The sequence below is a fragment of the Macrobrachium nipponense genome, chromosome 25 (genome assembly GCF_015104395.2).
Source record: "Macrobrachium nipponense isolate FS-2020 chromosome 25, ASM1510439v2, whole genome shotgun sequence".
NCBI classification, from domain to species: Eukaryota; Metazoa; Arthropoda; class Malacostraca; order Decapoda; family Palaemonidae; genus Macrobrachium; species Macrobrachium nipponense.
Genome location: NC_087214.1, coordinates 23154144 through 23178362, shown reverse-complemented (window position 1 = coordinate 23178362; position 24219 = coordinate 23154144). Strand labels below are relative to the sequence as shown.

At 38.7% G+C, this 24219-nt stretch overlaps 1 protein-coding gene across 1 annotated transcript in view; it reads right to left on the bottom strand.

Annotated features, from left to right (window-relative positions):
• Positions 1-24219, bottom strand: part of LOC135199015 (histone H3.v1-like) — a 46280-nt gene that overhangs the window by 10658 nt on the left and 11403 nt on the right. Inside the window, exons 2-3 of the mRNA XM_064226931.1 lie at positions 21369-21519; positions 17152-17293 (exon numbers count right to left, since the gene is read on the bottom strand). Coding sequence (XP_064083001.1) covers positions 17152-17293; positions 21369-21519 — 293 coding nt within the window. The remainder of the gene's footprint in view (positions 1-17151; positions 17294-21368; positions 21520-24219) is intronic.

Genomic DNA, 24219 nt, shown 5'->3' with positions numbered 1-24219 from the left:
ATTCATCTTCCAAATGGTTTTCCGTTCGTTTTCTTTCCACACCATTAACATTCTTGCTTTAAATGTTTTTCACCAATGTGATAACTGTCACTACTTTATACATCGGTCTGGATTTATATACTATATATAGCTATAAATTTATATATGTGGTGAAAAATTTTAAGTGTCCCGGATTACTAGGATTACTAATCTGGTAATCTTGCAAATAGTCATAAAGCCACTGATTATGCATTTGCCACATCTACTGAATATAAAAACCCGTCGGCGAGCGGCCAGATGTTTGTTTGTTTGTATGGTGTTTTTACGTTGCATGGAACCCAGGAGGTTATTCAGCAACGGGACCAACGGCTATACGTGACTTCCGAACCACGTCGAGAGTGAACTTTATCACCAGAAATACAAATCTCTGACCCCTCAATGGAATGCCCAACGATCGAACTCGCTATAACCGAGGTGGCAAGCAAAGACCAAACCGATCATGCCAATGAGGAGCTGAGCGGCCAGATGGAATGAAATGCAGTTGTTCCTGATGCGCGCACTTCAAAATATTAAATTTAAGTTACTTTAGAATGGCGATAGTCAATTTCAGGCATATTCAAAAGTTTGTGTATCAAATTTCGGTATTTAGTCTTTTGTATGAAGTTAAAAAAAAGGGGGGGGGTGAGAGGAGAATTAGAGTAAATTCTTAAGCACAAACATGTGACGCCAGGGGAAGGAACTAGTTCGTAACGCGGACGCTTCTGAGGTGTTAAGGGTCCTGAGCTACAAAAACAATCTTCACTTCAGTTCAATGTTGGCGATACATTGATTCATGTCTTGCAATTTAGGCCTTCCCAACCGCTCCTATGGAAACTATATGACTTGAGTATAAATAAAACAAGGCCCTGGTTTAGCCTAATAAAATGTTATGTTAAAGGCCTAGGCTATGAACCAACGGTAATCACTAAAAGTACCTAGGATTTAACGTTGTAATAGTAAAAGATTTGGATAAGAAAATAGTGTTAAATTCAAGTTAGCGTTTACAGTGGCGATATATTACGTAAGGTACTATTTCAATTTAGTCCTCCTAACATCTGGAGAAATATAGGGCTTGGATGTATAGGAAAAAAGGCCTAGCCTAACCTAGGAAAGGTACAAGCTTAGGCTACAGACAACGGGGAGCCACCATAGATACATAGAGATACGATGTGAATATCTAGTCCTATAGGCACTAGACGTTCTGGAAATATGACATTTAGTTCACATCTAGAAAATGAATCTGCTGGAACGTAAGGTATTGAATCCTTACCTTTTTCCAGGCCCTGGGGAACGTCGATGATGACGCCAAATTAAAAACCACTGAATTTCAGTCACTCGACAACAGAGAACAACAAAACAAACGCAGCCTTTGGATGCTACTGAAAAACAACGACTGATATTTGGCTACGATAAACAAACCGCTAATCGGAGCCGCGTTTGTGGCCCAAGGCCGAAATTATCTGAACACTAATCTCAGGCACAAACCACCCACCACCCTCTTGGGGGTAAATACACAAGTGGCCTGAGGGCTGGGACTGGGAGTCTGGGACTCGCAGGGTCGCCGCGAAGTCCGCACATCACCGAGAAACAAGCTCCGCACCGGGAGGTGTAGTGTTAATTGCCAAGCAATGTTATTTTACTATATACACTACTATAGACGAGATAGTCACCCTGGTTATATCATATTAACCGCATCTTTACCATTATATGAGTTGGGCTTACTAATTAAACCTTTATCGAGTTAGATTTTCCCCTTTCCGAAATTCAGTTGCTTCATATCTTTTGAAACATTACGTAACTTTAATGATAGTCAAATTTAGAGTCGAACGAGATACGCGGACAGTGTTCAGTCTTAAAGCTGATTATTACATTCGATATATATATATATATATATATTATATATATATATAATTTGTTTTATAATTATGATTGCTATACATGATTTGATGCGTAAATTAGGCCACAAAGTGAACACGGGCAAGTAAATTTATTCATAAAGTTTTCAGCAAAAAGTGGGAAGATAAAAAAAAAATGCACTGAAATGTATTTCTTTACTAAAAACGGTTGCTTTTCATTCTTTTCTTTGCGTTCCCGACTGAGTAAGTTGACAAGTTCCATAAATCCTTCGATATTCATAAGTAGTTTATTGTTTCTTTTCTTTTTTAAGCCACATTTGTCACTTTAGGTAATATGCTGTATGTTAAATAAAACGTTTGCTGAAGTAATAATGATAACAAACCTAACATAAATAACATAGGTCTAGGCTTAAAATCAATGTCATAGGCATTGTAAACTGACAAAAACGATATGAAACATGTAGGTCTATATGCCACCTTTTATGATCCGGATATTTTGAAATGAGATATTTCCCCAAGAGAATGGACAGCATATTATGCATGTTTTATGGCATACACGTGGCAATCCTAAGCCAAACGAATGCCCTATTCAGGGCTATGAGTTTCAAAAAATTGGAAAAGAGCACATCATAATTGGTCCTTTTTTTTTATCAATAAGCTACATTAATATAAAGAAAATCCACGATTATAATGCACCACTTCCTAGCATACTGATATCGAAACTTATTCGGTTATAATCAGTTGAATCACTTCAACTAATGCAATTACCTAACATATATTTGCAGTTGTTCTCAATAAATAAATAAATAAATAAATAAAATAAAATAAAAATTCATTAAACATGACTAAGTTTACAATAATGTAAGCCAGTCTTCACCCTAAGATTAATTCACAAATTAACCAAATTTTACTAACCTATATATATAATTACAAAGACAAATCAAAGATTGCTGGACCTAAAGAATGAATGCATTGTAAGACATCACGTTTGGTTTACATCATCTACTGTTGTCAAAATCGGTTCTTAATTGACAATCGTATGTTCGTATATGATATTGGCGCGTGAACACTCGAGACTAGTGAAAACGGTTCATTTTTCAAAAATATTAGTATTTTCAAAAATATTAATTAATTTCAATCATTTTTTATTAATGGAAAAAAGTTTTAAAAGCATCAATATATGTAATAAATACATTTTAGAATTACATAATCTGTAAATAAAAACCCATGACCTGAGGTCATTGGCATTAGGAGGGTCCTACGTGACCAAGGCAGATCTAGATTACGCTATGCGATGTCTGCAGTAGCCTGGTTTAGGTTTGTTTTGATATGTCATCATGTTGTATATTGTCAACCTTTTACAAACACCTTCCATGGGAAGCGGTTGACCTGTTAACCTACGCCGGAAACTTGTAACTTCCGAGCCGGCGGACTACGTATGTTTTTATGTGAATCGCTGAGATAGCTAATGTTTCGCTATCAACGTGATGCTCTAAGATTTCAGTTCATTCCTATCGATCAAACGTAACGGTCTCACGACCGAACTGTCTCTCTTGTTATGGAGTTACAGAATAAAGTTGTTGTACTATTTTCAACTTATCCGTTTGAATCATCTCCTTTACTTTAAGAAGAACCACTCTACTAAGATATCACATAGGAGAAAGAAGGAATCAGAAATACTTACGAATGACAGTCGTATAAAAAGGAAAAAACAAACTGGCTTTCGCAAAAGCGAAAAGACTAAAATTTGGTGGCAGCTATTGATGAAGAATAAGATTAACAAGACCCATATCAGCCCGACCGAAGAACTGCAATAAACCAACTTCCACCTATAAATCAATACTAAACAGAGGAAAGTGGGATCTTCAATCAATGCAACATTTATGAAGACGAAGATATGTCCTTCATCGAGAAGAATACAAGCATCAACATCGATGATTGAGTGACTTGTTGCACATATCTCCGAGAATCAACACCGGACGAGAGCAGCATCGAACATCAACAGAAAGAAGAAAACACATAAAGAAAACAACGCGCGATCACTAGCAAGGACGCAAAGAGTAGGCCAAGAGGAAGCAACGCGAGGAAGGAGGCTGTGACGTCATCAATCTTGGACGTTCTTCATGCAACGTGAGGCAAAGAGGAGACCGTGACGTCCATCACGACTTCCGACACGAAGACGACAGGAAACTGTGACGCATCCCATGTCAACAATCCTTCAGCATATAACCCAGAGCTAAGTGCAATTTTATCTATTCAGGTTTTTTGTTTCTCAGCGAAGTGTTGTTCATCAGGAGTCGATCGTCCAGTATTCTGGGGGTGAGTTGTTCGCCATCTTAATCTTCATTCATTACAGAATCAATCTTCAACTACGAGTTCTCGCCCGCAGACTATTTTTTTTTCTCGTTGTTGCTAATCGTTTCTTGCAGGAATTCTCCGTATAATATCTTTATCAAATTATCTGTATTTCTGTATCTTTATGGGGGATTTTCCTATTACTAACAACACATTTATATTTTATATTGAATATGCGTTTGCGCAGTGGACATTCGTATCTGTACAGTGCTAGTGAAACAGTTAGGAATCGTATCAGTCGGAAAAAACACGCATACAAGAGGAACACCTATAAAACCAAAAATCCAGAAGTAAAACTAACTTGGTTCAGGACACTAATTTTTCCTGTTCAAGGTCCTGGAGGTAAATATCGTTATGGGTTCTTCGAGTTCTACGCGTAAACAAGCTTCTATGGCTCAGCCTAGTGTTGTAGGACGGGAGGCAGTAATTGCCGACCGGAAAACTTACGTAACTCCACGTGGGTTACAAGATCCAATATTGCAGTGAATGTTTTCATACACTTGATATATTTAATCTGTATGGCAGTCATGTTGCCTGTAGCTTTGGTGCGGTATTGTGTTAAAAAGCTAACGCCTGACAGTACGAAACTAGGTGTGTATAAACAGATAAAAGCACACATGTCTAAATGTACTGACCTTGATCCCTTGCTTACTCAAGCTTTTGCAAAAAATGAGGATAAGCCACAACAAGTAAATGTGGTACATAATAATAATCAAGTTGCAGGGATGGTTTGTTATAACTGTAAACGACCAGGTCACATGATTTCAGACTGTCGGACGCGTTTTTGTTCAATACATAATAGTTCCACTCATTCATATAATCGTTGCTACTCGCGGAATCAACAGCAGAATCCTACAAACACGCAAACAGTTGCCAGTGCAAATAAAAAGAAGGGTCCTCAGTACTATAAAAAGAAACAAGCAAACGGCAATGCTGCTCAACAGCAGAAACAAACAAATCGTGCTTCAGGTACCTCTGTTCCTGGGCCGTCTAGCCAGAACTTGCAAGGTCAAGCGAATTTTCAAGGTGTGCTAAACAAAGCAAATACCACGTAGTTCGCTCCAAGGGGGGAGAGGACGATGTTGGGTCATCAATATCACATCTTTTGTGTATCAAATAATCAGTTTAATCATTTATCAGATCATTGTGAGGCAATCGATTTTTCCTATGAAACACACGGGCGAATCCAAAAAATCGGTGCAGGTTCCCGTAGATTTGCAACAAATTCATGCAATTATTAGTCAAGACGAGTTACGACCAACCTTACATGCAGTAAATTTGGACCATAAGGTCATTTACTTTGTTCTTTGATTCTGGTAGTCTACGTAATATCATGGATTTAAGGACTCATCATTTACTCTTTTCAAACTTCCCTATAGAGAAGTCCGGAATAAGACTCTCGGGCATAGGAAATAATGAATTAAATGTGGTAGGAGTAACTCATGTTCAGTACAAGGGTCGGTAAGCGCACGTTTTCCGATACCTTTATCGTTGTACAAAACATTAATATGTATCCCGCAGTAATTATCGGATACCCGTCTATGGGCACTCAAAATATTACCTTAGCACCTGCAAAACACGGCGTGTATATCAAAGGAAAATTCTATAAGTCTTCTAATACCCTAAAATCAGTTTTAGATAATAAGGAGACAGACAGAGTAGTCACTTATATCGAAGAACCAATCACTTGTCTCATGAACCAAGAAATAATACATGCGACCCAACAGAATTCTCGCTCGCCCGTAAGTAATATCAGCTTGCACGCAAACTCTCGAGCCAAACGTAACTTCGAACATATTAGTGCGTGTAAAGAAAACCTTGCCAGGATCTGAAATGTTAATCCTTTCCGACACTCTGAAAACACAAGATTTATCCGTCACACAAGCCATTTATACAGTCGGCTCACAACAAGTCACATCGAAGTCTGTAATCATTTGAATACCACTTTAGTAATCCACAAAAATCAACATATCTTGGATGCGGAAGTTTATAAACATCGCATTCTTACCGTAGCTGAGATAAATCACGCTCAATCGTTTGCGGATGAATACCCTTTTGTGCAATCTATAAAGAACAAAAATCAATAAGGACATTCAAGAAGAAGAAATTCAGCAGAAACTTTTTGAATCTTTTTAACTGAATATCATGATGTTTTTTCCACTACGGATGGAACCTTAGAAAAACGGATGTCATCGAGCATCAAATAAGGCTCAAGGACAAACAGAAAGTAATCTATGTACCTTCGTACCGACTTCCTATGAAATTTCAGAATGAGATAACTGAGGAAGTAGGTAAAATGCTAAAAGAAGGAGTCATTAGGAAATCAAACAGCCCTTATAATTTTCCGTTAATAGTAGTACCGAAAAAAAGATCGAACTTGGTGGATAGCATCGATTTTCGTCGCTTAAATGAGGAAACAATCCCTGACCGATTCCCAGTACCATGTACTGACGATATTCTATCTCTACTAGGTCAGAAAAAATATTTTACCAGCTTGGACCTACTAAAGGGCTCCATCAGATTCCGTTGGAAGAAGAGAGTATCCCATACACTGCCTTCAGCACAGCCAGGGGACATTATGAATTTTTGCGTATGCCTTTTGGTTTACGTTGGTGCCTACCTATAACTTTTACTAGAATGATAAACATTGTGTTTGGAGACTTGTTAGGAGATATCCTACATGCCTACATGGACGACCTAGTAATCTTTTCTAATACCTTAGAAGAACATCTACGTAAATTAGAGTTAGAGTGCCTACAAAAGACTAAGGCAGCAATAATTTAAGGGTAAAGATAAGTAAGTGTGAATTTTTTAAAACCGAACTAGTCTATTTAGGCTTCACGGTGTCTAGTGAAGGTCTTAAAGTAGTCCATGATAAGGTATCGGCTATCCGTAACTTTCCGATACCTACTAACGTCAAGGGAATACAGCAATTTTTAGGCTGTAGCGGATATTATAGGAGTTCATTAGGAACTACTCCATCATAGCCGCTCCCTAACCGATCTTATAAGAAAGGGCGTAGATTTTCATATGGTCTGAAAATCATCAACAGGCGTTCGATAAACTGAAAGATGAACTGTGTAGTTCTCCAATCTTGAAATTTCCTGACTTCGGTAAGGAATTCTTTATAGCACAGACGCCTCAGACCTAGGAGTAGGTGGGGTATTGCTTCAACAATATGATAAACAGTTTTTCCCTATAGCTTTTTATTCACGTAAACTGAGACCTTCCGAAAAGTAAATATGCAGTAATAGACAAGGAAGGGCTCGCTATTGTTAATTCACTCGTGCATTTTAAAGTTTATAATATACGGTTATCCCGTCAAGGTTCTCACTGATCATAAGCCCTAACCGACTTCTTTAAAGGCTTTAGTCACAGCCCTAAGCGAACTCGGTGGCACATGATCATCCATGACTTTGGCGCGAGGAGGGTTGGGTATTTACCTGGAAAGAAACAAATATCATTGCTGACGCATTATCACGCAACCCCTCTTCATCTTGTACCGAGCCATTAGCTGAATTAATAGATATCTCAACCTCCACGCCCATTGTTAAAACTATATCTGAACAGGAAGATCTGGGCTGGAGTGCTGAACTATACAGACGGAACAAAGAAAAGATCCGCAAATAGAAAAAATCATCATTGCGTTAAACGGAAATCCGAAGGAAAAGGAATGTATAAAGTATAAGCAGCAGAATTATATAATCAATAATATCATGTGTAGATCCGTGACGAGGAAAACCCGCAACACACCACAGTTGAATAACAACCAGGTGGTGGTACCTATCTCACTCATGCCCACTGTCTTAAAATGGTTGCATGAAAATCCACTGCATGGACACCCGGGTTATTCCCTAATGTCACAGAAAGCCAAATCCTTATTTTATTGGCATACGATGCTTACAGATATAAAAAAGCACATAGCAAATTGTCGCACTTGTCAAGAATACAAAGGGCACACGAAGACACCTGTCAGCCTAGGGGCTTACCCCGTGCCAAATCAACCCTTTGAAAGAGTACACTTAGATTTACTAACAGGATTTTACGAGTCAGACAGAGGAAATAAGCACCTCCTAGTAATCAAGATGCTTTGACTCGATATGCAGAACTGATAGCGCTTAAACAAAAACCGCAGTCGAGTGCTCTAGAAAGTTTACGAGTGCTACATTTGTAAACATGGAATTCCACACACCATTATATCAGACTCGGGCGGGGAGTTCAATAATCATTTCCTTAACTCCTTGTGCGAATTCCTTTGCATAAAGAAAATCAATACCATGATCTATCACCCAGAGTCTAATGGGCTAGTGGAAAGGGCAAATCGTAAGGTTTTAAACATTTTAAGGGTCACCTTAGGGGGGGCAGACCCCAACTGGGACATTGCCATCCTGCGGTACTAAGCACACTTAATCACTCGTATCATGTGTCTATTAAAATGACACGCACGAGGCACTGTACGGGTATCCCAGCTAGAACACTCCATGTATTAACGCCTACAACTAATTTATCAAATCCTCTAAAGGATGTTTTGGATGCAAGCATAAGTCGATATAATATACTTCGTAAGAATGTAGAAGAAGCACAAATTATAATGAAAAGAGATCATGATAAAATAAGCTAGCCAACTAGAACATATGCGCCTGGGCAGATCAGGTATACATACAAGTATACGTACGTAAAGGTTTAAATTATAAAACTGACACCTAAGTTTGAAGGCCCGTTTAAACATTTTAGAAACATTAACGGCCAATAGATTTAGGGTTCAAAATGTATCCAAAACCCACTGATATGAGAATAGTTCCCTTGGCACATAACAGAATCTAAAGAAAGGTAGATGGAGTGAGGGAAAAAATGGTTGTATTTATGAAACTTGTATAATAATTTATATATATATATATATATATATATATATATATATATATATATATATATATATATATATATATATTTATCAATCATATTTGTATGTAAACATATTCTTTTACACGAGTTATTACATATATTTTACTCATTGCAGGTTTTCAAAAATGAATCTGTTATTGTTGGGAGTGATATTGTGTGTTCAGACCTCTTTGTTGTATGGAAAGAGCGCTAAGACGAAAGAAATAGAATTTAATCATGGCTCGATTATCGAGAGAACAGAAAACATTTTTATGGTGTCGAGTAATATAGTCATAGAAGGGGTGGATATGCAGGCCATATTTTTGCCATTTCGCTTAAGGAAATGCACCAACGTAATTTTCATGCTAACTCAGGGATTTCGCTAGCTCAAACCCTAAGCGTCGCGGAAATGTTGTCTTATGACATACAAAATAAAACCGCTGAGGCAGAGGAACTTGCTCGTGACTTGCTGATGTGGTCTGTGCGGCACAATAATCTCGAACGCCGCAACCCGCTTATTCTGGCTGGACTAAACATCTTGGGATCGGTTGCGAATCTAGGCTTAGGAATTTCAAATCGCCTTAAGATAAATAATCAAAATAAAGAATGAGTTTTTGCAACACAAAACCGAATTAGCTTTGTCTGAACTTCGCAGCCAGTTATCCTCAATCAATCAAATAATGAGTTTGGTAAACGAACATTCAAATAATATCGATCAGATTATGGAAAATAGATCATATCCGTGTGAAAATATCACATTTTATTGAGAAATCAAAAGACTATGTAGAAGCTATTACGTTAGCGACAAAGGGTGTGTTATCTCCACACCTCATGCCTATTAAAGATCTGACGTTAACTTTGGAGAACGGACGGAGAAAACTAGGTATATTCCTTTATTAGACGCCCATAAAGTAGAGTTACTATTATAGCCTAATATCAGTCAGTGTTGAAAATTATAGGATTATGATCACCATACCTTTTGTTTCTTCCGATGCTTGGCAATCATACAAAATAGCAACGTTTCCTACTTTCATGACGAATAACTCAAGGTCCAGTAATATCCAATTTGACTGGGGGCATGTTTCTGATTTCTTCTGATAGGAAATCATTTACAGTCATTAAAGACTTAGATAAACTCACTCACTGTTCAGAAGCCATGAATAATAAAATTTGTACAGCTGACTCTTTTGAATTCTATTCTATATCAACGGATTCATGTGAGTTAGGCATAGTGCTAAACAGCTCTCTCTCTCATACACGTGAAGGTTGTCCGAGGAAACTTTATCCCTTTTACAGTAATAAATTCAATTACAGAATGAATAATGGCTCCTGGATCCGATACGACAAAGAACGGTTTCCACGTCGTATGCCTGGACGGGACCACCGCCCATTCTCCAATCTTGTAGCAGCTGATGGTTGTCTTTGTTTTTTACGGGGACATCTACAAAACTACAGCGTCAGAGGGGTCAACACGATAATACTTGAGAAGGCATATTTTGCGAACTATACTTGGGCGTCTACAATTATCCCATCACTACCTCTCCCATACAACGCGCGGGTGGCTCATCGTTTGACGCAACTGGCTGAGATGAACCACGCGTCACCGACTTATGCAGGTGGAGAAAATCTTCGTTACTACGTTCTGCTGGCCGTGTTCAGCGTGACGGCCATTATTGGGTTATCGCCGTCAAACATCTTTGCTTGGCGTAGGCTGAGGCGTACACAGAAGGATCTCCAAGGAAACGTATTGTCCCGTCCGGATGACGTACCCAGTTACACTCAAGGCGTTGAGTTCAGGGCCGCTTGAAAACTGGCCATTTCATTTGGTGCCTAGGAAAATTGTCTGGTATTGTGTTGTGTGTGAAAAGCGGTCTGGTATGCTGGCAAAATGTAGGACAAGAAAGACTCATGCCTTTGCATTTTGAACAGTTTAAAGTATCTCCCGGGCACCTAATAAAATATTATAGCCCAATATAGTACATTAATATACTCCTAAAGGTATTTTTCGGGCACCTAATAAAATATACCAGCCCTATATATTAATCTGTGCACAATTATACTATTATACAATTGTACCATTATATTTACCTATTACAAAGAGTGACAAGTACTCTTTAACAATTATCCATGATCATGTTTGTAATCTATCAGTAACCGCTATTCTTAATCAGGTTACCTATTACCATAATCTACCAGTAACCACTATTCTTAATCAGGTTACCTATTATCATAATAATCATGTATACATGTTAACCTTTTGATTTTTACCTTTTGATTATTTTTTTGGTACCTAATCATTATTATTATCAAACATGGATCTATATTTTCCATGCATTTATCTTTGTTTTTGAATATGTCCAAAAGGGTATGTAACAGAACCTTTTTATGCATTTAATCACTTGTTATGTTTATACCTAAACATATGTTACGAGCACGCTCCTAAGAAACCATGTTTAAAGTAACTTTTGTTATTCAAGGCTTGAATGGTAGCTGTCCGAGCCTAATGTAATAAATACATTTTAGAATTACATAATCTGTAAATAAAAACCCATGACCTGAGGTCATTGGCATTAGGAGGGTCCTACGTGACCAAGGCAGATCTAGATTACGCTATGCGATGTCTGCAGTAGCCTGGTTTAGGTTTGTTTTGATATGTCATCATGTTGTATATTGTCAACCTTTTACAAACACCTTCCATGGGAAGCGGTTGACCTGTTAACCTACGCCGGAAACTTGTAACTTCCGAGCCGGCGGACTACGTATGTTTTTATGTGAATCGCTGAGATAGCTAATGTTTCGCTATCAACGTGATGCTCTAAGATTTCAGTTCATTCCTATCGATCAAACGTAACGGTCTCACGACCGAACTGTCTCTCTTGTTATGGAGTTACAGAATAAAGTTGTTGTACTATTTTCAACTTATCCGTTTGAATCATCTCCTTTACTTTAAGAAGAACCACTCTACCAAGATATCACATAGGAGAAAGAAGGAACCAGAAATACTTACGAATGACAGTCGTAAGGAAAAACAAACAGTCTTTCGCAAAAGCGAAAAGACTAAAATATATATGCTGACCTACAGCGCCGCATACGTGAGGAGTGCAGACCACAGCTCTGCATTCAATGACTCCCCCCCTCGCATCTTCTCCGCACTTTTGTCGTTTCTCCGCGCTTTGGCAACACTGCCCGGGCCGGGCTGGGAGGAAACGACAAGTCAGGCCCACACCCCACCCCCTAACCCAACTATCCGTCAGCCATTCATCAGAAGTTCACCGTATAATTGCTTATTATAAACTTTAGCCTTATTATACCAGAAAGACTAATTTAAGTAAAATAAATTGTTATTTTCTCATACAGAGACAAATAAACAAAAATTATTACAATATATATTATAAATATTATTATCTGTTTATTACTTTATAAAATTACTACAGGTTTTTAACATCTCTCAATATGGAACTAAACAGTTTGAACACCCCTGGTCCAGTTATCATCAACCTATTACACCAGCAAGAGACCCAGGATCGATCTCAAGAGGAGAACCGATTTACTTAGGCCGTTTCCTGAAAAATCAATTAAGCCTATAGTGACTTATGCACCTGATAATCGTAACATGAATGTGTTTTTGCTTAGTTGGCTGACAGGAAGGATTCTCTCTTTTGTCTGGAAATATCAGCTTCAGTGCACCGCGTGAGGTGCACTGACGGCACTACGCCCTTACGGGATGGTGGGCGACTTTGGTCACCATAGAATAGCATTAAAGAGAACCTTTCTGTTCATAAGCGTAACTGAACGGGAAACATTTAAATATGAGAAAGTTAACATCAATAACAACATGGCATTTGATGTAGTTCTAATATTTGTCTCAACAGAGACATAATGTCTCTCAACAGTGACAGCCGTCAAAGTATGACCAGTACTTTCCTGAACTCACAACAGACTCGACTGTCTCTTATGGGCGGCAATGGGTCACAATGCGTCCCAGAATCGGACTCGGAGATTCAACTTGAATGATTTAATTCTCTTGATATTATGAACCTCTTTCCTCTATGGCTGTTCAATTCAATTCATGACTTGAATATCGAACTGTTTAAAGAGGTAACGTGGAATTTCAGCTCTGACGATGAAACTGCTAGAATGATAAAGCAGTCCGTCCCCCTTGTAACTTACTAACGAGGAGATTAACAGAGATGGATTCCTACAAAAGGGAAGGGAGAGAGAGAGAGAGAGAGAATAAACGTAACCAACAAAGACAATTTCTCTGCAACGTATTTCCGTCAACTTCCTCCTGATTCGCCAGAAGAGACCAGAGACCAGAGAGGTCCACTCACACCAATCAAGTCAAGAACTGCCAGGCCTTCAATTGCAGAGGCAGAGTCTCTCAAACATTCCAGGCCTCTCATTGGCACTTGCTTCAGACCATCAGCTCTATTTTCTAGGTGACGATGGCCAGATCAGTGCTCGGATGGGTGACCATACTGAATATCACATTCTGCTTGGAATAACAAGTTGAAAAGAGGTCAGCAAACTGTAAGTGGAGAAGGAATCTTCGGAAAATGCTGGATAACCAAATGAAGCAACGGTTTGGACAGGCAACATGTTTTCGGATTGTAGTCAACATGTTGTGACATGTAACAACAAAAAATAAGTATTGATTTGGGGTCAACATGTTTTTGACATGTGCGCATTGAAAATAAGTTGTCAACTTTTATTCAATATGTTTCTGATATGTCTGCAATAAGAACAAGTCAATGACTTATAGTCGACACATCTGTGATAAGTGAAATAAGAACAAGTTGCGACTTGTAATTAACATGTTTGAAACAAGTATGATAAGTTGCCAACATCTATACGACATACGACATACAGAATTGCATTTTGGAGCAAAATTAAAGAGGAAAAATGGAGGAGCGATCTGCAAGTCAAGCTGACATAACGACGGCCATTAGGGTGTTGACAACATGTCCTATCAACCCTGATGCTTCTTCCTTTGTCGGTCCTTTGTGACGGAAGGAATCGATGTCCTTAGACAAATCTCACGTCACAATCCTATCGCTGTGGTCGAAGGAATGGGTCTCCCATTATTCCATTCGGTTTCCTTTCTGGAATAGTTTACGTCTGTCATTTTCAACTTAAATCAATCAAATGGCTCAGTTTGATATAGTATACTGTGATGGCTACTTAATCCCACAGGCTGGAAAATGTCGTGGATTAAAAAGAAAAATTTTGGAAATGATCGAGTCATGAAAAATCGAACATAAAAAAAAAAAAACTGAAATGACACCATTATGGCAACTTGAAACCATTCAAACAGGAAGTATTTAAAACTGATATAAAGAACAAAATCATGACAGGTCTTCTTCGGAAGATTAATCATTATATATATTAAATATAATAAAGTTTTACCATCGACGGAGAGTTGTCATCACACAACTTGGCTGGCGATTTTATCTTTAAGGAAACACTATCAACTAGGACACTAACATTGGGAATCCCCCCCCACCCCCCCCATCTCTCTCTCTCTCTCTCTCTCTCTCTCTCTCTCTCTCGCTGAAGCTGCACGCTGCACTTTATTTGGGGTCACGTTCAAATAATATCCCCGACGATGATGCAACCATTTGTTTTTTTTCCATTTTAACATTCTTGTTTTCCATTTTAACATTCTTGTTAAATTCTTCAACAATTTCGATCTATCCTCCCAGTCATTAACCTGTTAACACCTGAGTCTCTTTCCCTAACATTCCAGTAATCCCCAAACTCAAATTTCATATCGTTTCAATATCAAAGATCAAACACATTCCTCCTGCATCTTCTTCCCTCGTGTTCGTGCCGACTCTTAATCATTTTCGTTCGATGTCCCTTTCCCCACAACTGGGGTCTTAAGGATTTCTCATTTCGTCGGTTCGTCAAACTAAATGATAAGCAAACACTATTATGCAGACAGGGAAAAAAAAAATTTAATCCCTCCTCTCTCTCTCTCTCTCTCTCTCTCTCTCTCTCTCTCTCTCTCTGCTGGGGAGAGCAAATCGGCTCTGGAGGAAATCAGACCGAGAGGAACGGCACCAAGAATCAGTTTCGGAAACACGATTAAATCCCGAGGAGAGAATCCAAGGAGGAGCTTCTAATCCTTCTTCCGGAGATTTAATCCGAATCCCGTTCCCTTCCCTTCTCTCTCTCTCTCTCTCATCAACCCTTTCAACATTGACACCACCTAACATCTCAAGCCTCTTCCTCCTTCCCTACCCATCTTTATGGAAATATTTATATATATATATATTAAACGTGTTGTCAATCAAACATCTATTTGCCTTAAATAAGCAATTTATATTAAATATAAATTTTTTATCATCATGGAAAAAAAGTTTGTTTTATATTTAATGTTATCCTTTATTTTCATTAAAAGTTGCTGCCAAACTAAACACACAATTAATTTTGCCTTCAATAACAAGTTTGTAGTTACATTGTTTACTGGACTGTCTCTGAACCACAGCTGGTCCAGTAACACCAACTTGACGGACCCCAGTGATAGCAGACTCCTGTACGGGACGTTCTACCAAAATATGGTTCATTTTCCCTTTTCTGCCATTTTAGACGTGATACATTTTTATATATATCTCTTATTTTCAGTGTTGTAAAAGTCAGTTCACGTTAGGAACAAAATAGAAGGCCAAAGTGTCTGCTAAGGACGATTTTGTTCTGGAGAAAATTAGAAACAGAATAACAACTATTGACAACGCGTTCCCTTACGACTTTTGCACTTATTGATAAATGATTAAAGTGAGAGAGAGAGAGAGAGAGAGAGAGAGAGAGAGAGAGAGAGAGAGAGAGTGTGTGTGTGTGTGTTATTTCCACATTATTTCTTTTCATTAGTAGAAAAACAACACCCGGAATCCAGACTAAACGAACAGCCTCTCCGCCATTGATTATCATCGCTTAATTTTGGGTGGCCGTAATTCATTTTCCTTCCTTTTTCTATCATACATACATACACACACACACAGACACACACACACACACTATATATATATATATAATTTTACTTTTCAGCATTCCTCTCAGTAGGAAAAATTATATGTATATATTATATATATATATATATATATATATATATATATATATATAAAAATATTTCCTACTGAGAAAAATTATATATATATATATATATATATATATATATATATATATATATATATATATATATATATATATATATATAATTTTTCCTACTGAGAGGAATGCTTTAAAGTAAATCCTTATGACGACGCGTTTTTTTGATAAGAAAAAAATGAGGAAATTAGACGTTATAGACGGTGGCATATTTTACACATTCGTTCCTCCTCCTCAGAGAGAGAGAGAGAGAGAGAGAGAGAGAGAGAGAGAGAGAGAGAGAGAGAGAGAGAGAGAGAGAGAGTTATGAGTTATTCAACAGGGGCAGAATGTTTTCCTTTATTCCAAGCTCTGTCAAGCAGGATAATCAGTCTAAAGATGAGTTCAAACTACTGTAGAAAATGTCATACACATGTCGATTACTTGTCGCATACATATCATAAACAGGTTGAAAACAAGTTGACAACTGTCATAATTACGTGTTGGCAACTTGCTGAATACATATCACAAGCAAGTTGTCAACAATTCAACTACTTTCACTGAAGAAGAAAAGTTAAACAAGTGATGGAACACTGGTTAGCACTACAATTAAGTCACTCACTTGTCTGCAACATGTTCGTGATTTGTGTGTCACAAGTTGCTGACACTTTTTAATGAGACTGTTCACTGCAGTTTGGATACAACTTAGGAGATTGGAGAGCAAGACGAGGCCTAACAAGGCTTATATAAAGTAAGAACCTCCTTTATGGTGTGTTTGTGTGGATGAGTCAGCACAACAAACGCAGAGGAGTCGACATAGACGGAAAGACATAAACACAAACAGATACACACACACAAAGGTTTCATCTTCCCTCAACTAGCATCGGGACCAGAGAAAGGAAGAGCTACTTTCTATTTCCCTTCGTTGTTTATTTTCGATTTCCGCGAGACTGACAACCTCAACCTCCTCCTCCTCCTCCTCCTCCTCCTCGTCGTCTTCGTCGTCGTCGTCGTCGTCTTCTTCTTGGCTGAGAGAAATGACGTCACTTCTGGAAGGATCGAACCGAGATCCAGAGCCTCTAAATGAAAAGGAGATTCTAAAAGGAAAAAAAGGGAAAGAATCTATAACAAACGAGAGAAAGAATTTGATGCTTAGTCGACTGACACAAAAGAGAAGAATAAAAAAGCCAAATAGAAAATGATTATTTCCCATCATAGAAAAATCGGGAGGCCAGGAAATGTTACTTTCTGAAACAATACGGGACCGAAAAAACAAGGAACCTTCTCACAGAAAGTAGGCCTATCAGAGAGAGAGAGAGAGAGAGAGAGAGAGAGAGAGAGAGAGAGAGCGCATATACAAAAAGATAGTTAACATCACTTAACCTATGTTTGAAAAAGATTCCGACTGGGAAAAATATAAAAGAAAAAAACAGGTTCTGATTGTATCATGTAGTGGTTAGACATGTACAAAAAAAAGAAAAAAGAAAAACACTACAAGACCTCAATATTGCAGAGGGATAGATAGGCCTAAAAACTCGCAGGCTGAGGAATTGTGGTAACCAGACAGGTATGGAAGGGGGAGGGGAGGGTGGAATGGGCTGGTATTGAAAAGATGTATAAGAAGCAAGGAGTAAGAGTAAAGTTTTCACTCTCTCTCTCTCTCTCTCTCTCTCAACAGACACCCCATTCCCCATATGGCTATTTTCCCTGCAACTGCTATTGTTTTTCACACAGACATATCATAAATAAAAATGTCTTTCAAACCCCACTGGAACAATATGAACAAAAGGTAAACCTTTGCAAAAGAATAAAATAATTCCTGAAATAAAAAAGAAAATGCTAAGCAAAAGCTAAATTGAACAGAAAAACATGACAATCTAATGAAGATAAAAAAAAATGGCCGGAAATTATACACAGCAGAGAAGCAACAAGAGCAGAGACTCATTCCCTCAACTTGAGTTTTTTAGGAGAGAGAGAGAGGAGAGAGAGAGAGAGAGACAAAGTTTTTTAGAGAGAGAGAGCGAGAGAGAGAGAGAGAGAGAGAGAGAGAGAGAGTGAGAGGGAAACAGAGAGTGTGATTCAATAATCAGCTGCTATGTTCTAAAGCTAAAGGCAAACAATATCTTTGTAAACACTAAATAAGAACATGGAATCTGGCAGAGAGGGGCTGTGATTTCGACGAGAGTTTTCCAGACTTTTTTTGTGCATCATTTATTCTTTTGTTATTTTGTTTTACTTTTGTTTCAATGAAGTTCAGACATTTATCTATGGCGGACTTTATTAATTTAGATAAATAATAAAAAAAATTATGTTCTTATTTGTAGCCTCTGACTTGGAAAGTTTTCCACAATTTTCTTATGCTACTAGAAGTAGGCATTACTTTGCTGAGATTTTCCTAATTAATTTTATTTTTATTTTTTCATTCAAGTTCAAACATTGTTTAGGCCTGACTGTTCAGTATCATTTTCTTTATTTATTTATCTACTATTTACTTTTGTAACCAATGAATGAATAAACTCGTCTTTATCCCCCCAGTACAATGATTTAAATCAAAATTAAAATGTTCATGACATACCTACACATAAATGTTCATTAATATCTAAATACACGGCAAAATCCCTATTGAAAAACCTGACTTTCTTCTAATGTCGTTTGAATTTGATTTTGAGGAAGAAGAGGCAGAAAGAAGCAGTTGGTCTGCTACTCCTCAATCAGCCTCTCTGGAAAACCACCAACTAATAACACTAAACAGCCATTCCTGGATTCTGAGCGAACTAATTAAAAATACTAAATACTTTCGTTCTATCGACTCAATAATCCTCTTCTTCGACCTCTTTCAAGACTGAAGAAATGTCAGAAGACTCAGAAACAACGTAAGGTGTTGGAATCTCTAAACCCCCGCCCACCCACTCCCCCACCACGCCCAATCTATGACCCTCTCTAACCACCCCGTCCCGGCCGCCTCTGTGACCTCCTCACCCCCCCCCCCCCCCCCCCCCCACCCCCCCCCCCCCCCCCCTTAATATTCGTTCCCAATGTGGAGACACCTCAATTATACCTTCTCGGAAATTCTCACCTTCAATTTTCAAGTGAGAACAAGAGAATGTTGATTTCGTATCATTACTTTTTCTCCTACCCAATTTCTCTCTCTCTCTCTCTCTCTCTCTCTCTCTCTCTCTCTCTCTCTCTCTCTCTCCTTCTTCAACAACGTAAAAAGTGCAAACTAAAAATTCCTTGCACAACATATTCGTTTAATTTACTAAACACTAAGGGGAAATACTTTTCTGACTTCTTAAATCTTAAACAAAAGAAATTTTTGCTAAACAGAACCTTGGTTTCTAAAATCCCTTTTGTTCGTCACATATTTATAAAAATATTTTTACTTTGGAAGCGTCCAGAAGAATTCCTTTCAAATCTACAATGAAAAAGCCATATGGGGAATATGGTGTCTGTTGAGAGAGAGAGAGAGAGAGAGAGATAGAGAAGCTTTACTCTCACTCCTTGCTTCATATACATCTTTTCACTACTAGCCATTACCCCCCTCCCTTACCTTCCATACCCTGTCTTGGTTACCCACAATTCCTCAGCCTGCGAGTTTTAGGCCTATCTATCCCTCTGCAATATTGAGGTCATGCAATTTTTTCGTTTCTTTTTTTTTTTTTCTTTTTTTGCACGTCTGACCCCTACATGCTATTCTTAGGGCCTGTTTTTTCATCTTTTGTTTTTTTTATATTTTTCTCTCAGTCGTGACTTTTCAAAACAGGTTCAGTGATGTTAACTATCTGCTTATCGCAATCTCACCTATTGATAGGCCTACGGACTGTGGCAACGTTCCTTGTTTTTTCGGTCCCGCATTGTATCCGAAAGAAAATATTTGCCAGCCACCGATTTTTCTCTGATGGGGAAGAATCATTCTCACTTTTGCCTCTTCGTTTCTTCTCTCTTCCTCTTCTCCTTCTTTTGTCAGTCGAGTTGTCTTAAAATTTGCCCCTTTTATCAAGATGCTTCTTCCTTTAATCTTCGGGAATCTCCTTTCAATTAAGAGGCTCTGCATGTGAGCTCGATTCTCCCGGAAGTGACGTCATTTCTCTCCGCCAAAAAGAAAAAGAGGAGGAGGAGAAGTCGGTTGTCAGTCTAGGGGAAATCGAAAATAAACAACGAAGGGAAACAGAAAGTAGCTCTTACTTTCTCTGTTCCCGATGCTGGTTGAGGGAAGATGAAACCTTTGTGTGTATGTATGTGTGTGTTTGTGTCTTTCCGTCTATGTCGACTCCTCTGTGTTTGTTGTGCTGACTCGTCTACACAAACAGGTCTTGAAGGAGGTTCTTGTTTTATGTAGGCCTTGTCTTGCTCTCCGGTCTCCTAGGGTGCATCCAAACTGCAGTAAACCGTGTCATAAGAACGTGTCGGCAACTTGTGACACACAAATCACGAACATGTCTCAGACAAGTCAGTGACTTATTTATAGTCCTAACCAGTGTTCCATCACTTGTCAAAGATTCCTCCTTCAGTGACAGTTGTTGAATTGTTGACAACTTGCTTGTGATATGTTTTCAGTAAGTTGCCAACATGTAATGATGACAGTTGTCAACTTGTTTTAAATCTGTTTATGATATGTATGCGACAAGTAATGGACTTTTGTATGACATGTTCTACTGTAGTTTGAACTCTCCTTTAGACTGATTATCCTGCTTGACAGAGCTTGGAATAAAGAAAGACATTCTGCCCCTCTCTCTCTCTCTCTCAGGAGGAAGGTGTTTGTAAAATATGCCACCGTCTATAACGGCTAATTCCTTCATTTTTCTCTGATCAAAAACCGCCTCGTCTAAGGATTTCATCTTCAGCGTTCCTCTCGGTAGGAAGGGGGGGAAATTTAATAAGATATAATATATGTATGTGTGTGTGAAGAAAAAGGAAGGGAAATGAATTGGGACCACAAAAATTAAGCGATGAATCAATGGCGGAGAGGCTGCTCATTATGTCTGGACTCCGGGTATTGTTATTTATTTTTTAAGGGAAAGAAATTATGTGGAAATAAGATTCCAGTAATGTCCTCATTTAAAAAGTTTATTCGTCACCTTCTTGAAGAAAGCAAAATAGAAAAAAGAAACTTTCTTATCAGTCCTTTTTTTTTTTCTAAACCAAACTTTCAGACCAGAGTTTTTATCTCACCTCCCATGACACCAATTATTCTCTTCTTCTTCTTCTCTTCTTCTTCTTCTTCTTCTTCTTCTTCTCTTCTTCTTCTCAGTCTTCAGTGAATTCTTATCTTCCTCCTTCAAGCTCTCCTCCTGACCGGAAGCCTGGCTTTGTGAATAATTATCTTAAAAGTCCATCTGGAATTCAGAGACCAAAAATCAAAATAGGATTCCCAGCGATGAGATCAGAGTGAAAGAGACGCTTCGGATATATTTTCTCGTAAAAAATGCTTTTTTTATTATTTTTTTCTTTTATGGAAATTGTCAGAATTTGGGGGGGGCGTCGTATGATGACAGCGGTTATGAATTCTAGTTTAAGCCATTCAAGGATCCATTTAGGGGCCCAGTGCTATCAGTGGTCTTCACCTGGTGCGCTGGAGGCATTACTAAAAGGGTGTTTGCAGCGTCCCTTCGGCCATGGTTGCACCCATGTTTTTTTTTTTTTTTTTTTTTTTTAGCCTTTTACTTTATGCTTCCATTCCAACTTCCTTTCTTCAGGATTGCTGTCCAACCCCTTTGACTGTTACCTCTTAGTGCAACTGTGGGGTTTTCTTCCAATTCCACCTTGAGATGCTTCTACTTCTTCATCTCCTTTATTATCTGGATCTCTTTGTGTTGCTGTCCAGCCGCTCTAACTCCTTTTTACTCGCTTAATTAAGCGCTGAATGGCCCACCCAGTAGTCGGCTTGAATGTGTCAGTTTCGTCAATGAAGAAATCACAACACACTCACGAATAAGGGAGACGCATCAGGTTTAGATCTATCGTTCCTCGAAGTTGAATCTTGTGGTTTCATTTTTAGAGGCTACAATAGGCCCTGTACAGCCCTGTCCACACAAGCGGGCGCTGCCTGACGAGCAAACACTGTTTCCATAACCCGTTCCACTATACTGACCGACCGAGTATAGAGCCAGAATGATGCTAATGTCTGGTAACACTGCTTTAGAAGCGAGAGAAAATACGAACAGCTGAAAGTGCCCGACGTGCATGCCCGCTAGTGTGGACCAAGGCCTTAAGATACAGATTCTTTACGCATACTACAGAAGCTTTGTAGAAAGACCCGTTTGTAGTATTGTCTCTTTGATTTCTATGTAAGTAGGTGGTTTGAAGTTTTCTTTGGAATCAGAAGGAAAGTTCCTCCTGGAAATTGGTCCGAAAAATAAAATTTTAATTGAAAAACGACTTGTTGTGAAACTGAGAAGAAAAATTCTACGTGAAGAGCTCTTTCACACACACACACACACACATACAGAGAGAGAGAGAGAGAGAGAGAGAGAGAGAGAGAGAGAGAGAGAAAGTTACTTCGGAAATTCTCCCCCAGGGGGCGAAGCGTCGAGGGGCGGAGGAAGCAGAAGAAAGAAAGTCCTTTGATATTTGATTAAACAAACTTTTTTAGAATTTCATAACTGATAGAACGAGTGAAGAAGGGGACGAGATAAATTATCGTTTGTTGGTTTTGATTCTCTCTCTCTCTCTCTCTCTCTCTCTCTCTAAATTATTTATAAGTGCAAAGCCGTAAGGAAACGCATTGTCAGTAGTTGTTATTCTGTTTCTAATTTTCTCCAGAACAAAATCGTCCTTAGCAGACACTTGGGGGCTTCGTTCGGCCTCTTCGATAAGTGACGAGATTCGTTCATTAAGGAACGAAGACCCAAGACTACAGACTGCACTTCGATATTTCCTTGATACTTTATAGCTAACAGACTTTCCACTTTGTCCCTAACCTGAACTGACCATCACGTGAATATGAGAGATATATTAAAAGAATTTCACGTCTACCATGGCAACATAGGGAAAAGTAATCATTGTGAGGGTAGCTAAATTGGGGTCCATTATATTGAGGTGTTACTGAACCAGCAGCTGTTCAAGAGACAGTTCAATAAACAGATTGAAAATTCAATATAAACTTATTGTTGAAGGCCATTCACTACACGTGTTTTGTCCACAACAACGTTTGATAGAGTTAATAATTAAAACAAAATTTAAAATAACAAATCTATTTCCATGAAGATAAACAAATTAAGGTTGAATATAATCCAAATAGGTGTTTGGTAAACAACAACTTTTTTTAAAATAAAAATACGAATAAAATTAGAAAATTTATTTCCAGGAAAGTTGGCAGTGAAGGAGTAAGAGGGTTAAGGTGTTTGTTTTTAGGTGGTCGTCCGGAGAGAGAGAGAGAGAGAGAGAGAGAGAGAGACAGAGAGAGAGAGAGACCAACAGGATTGGGATTTAAATCTCCGGAAGAAGGATTAGAATCTCCCCCTGGGGATTCAAATCGCATTTTCGAAGCTGAATCTTGGTGTCGTTCCTCTCGGCTGATTTCCTCCCCTGCCGATTTGCTCTGCCCCCTCACACACACACACACACACACACACACACACAGAGTTTTCCCTCTAGGCACAAATAAAATACAATTTTCGGGTTATTGGCCAGACCTGAAACGCGTCTTCTTCACCGTCCTCCCCCCCCCCCCCACCCCCCCCCCCCCCATCACCTCAAACCCCATTTCATCATGTGCCTCCCCCCAAAAAAACAAAAATCCTCAAAAGGACAAGGGTTACCCCGAGGTCTAAGAATCCTTTAAAAGGGAAGAGAAGAAGGAGAGAGAGAGAGAGAGAGAGAGAGAGAGAGGAGAATGGACCTTTGAAGTTGACCTCAGAAAGCTTTGGGCCACAGACAGTGGTAGTTGGAGTGGTTGGACAGCAAGATAAAGAGATCCGGAAAATGAAGGAGACGAAATATGAGGTTCTAAAGCTGGAATTGGGAGACACCCCTCACAGTTCTACTAAGAAATGACAGTTAGAGATACTGGACAGCAAGATTG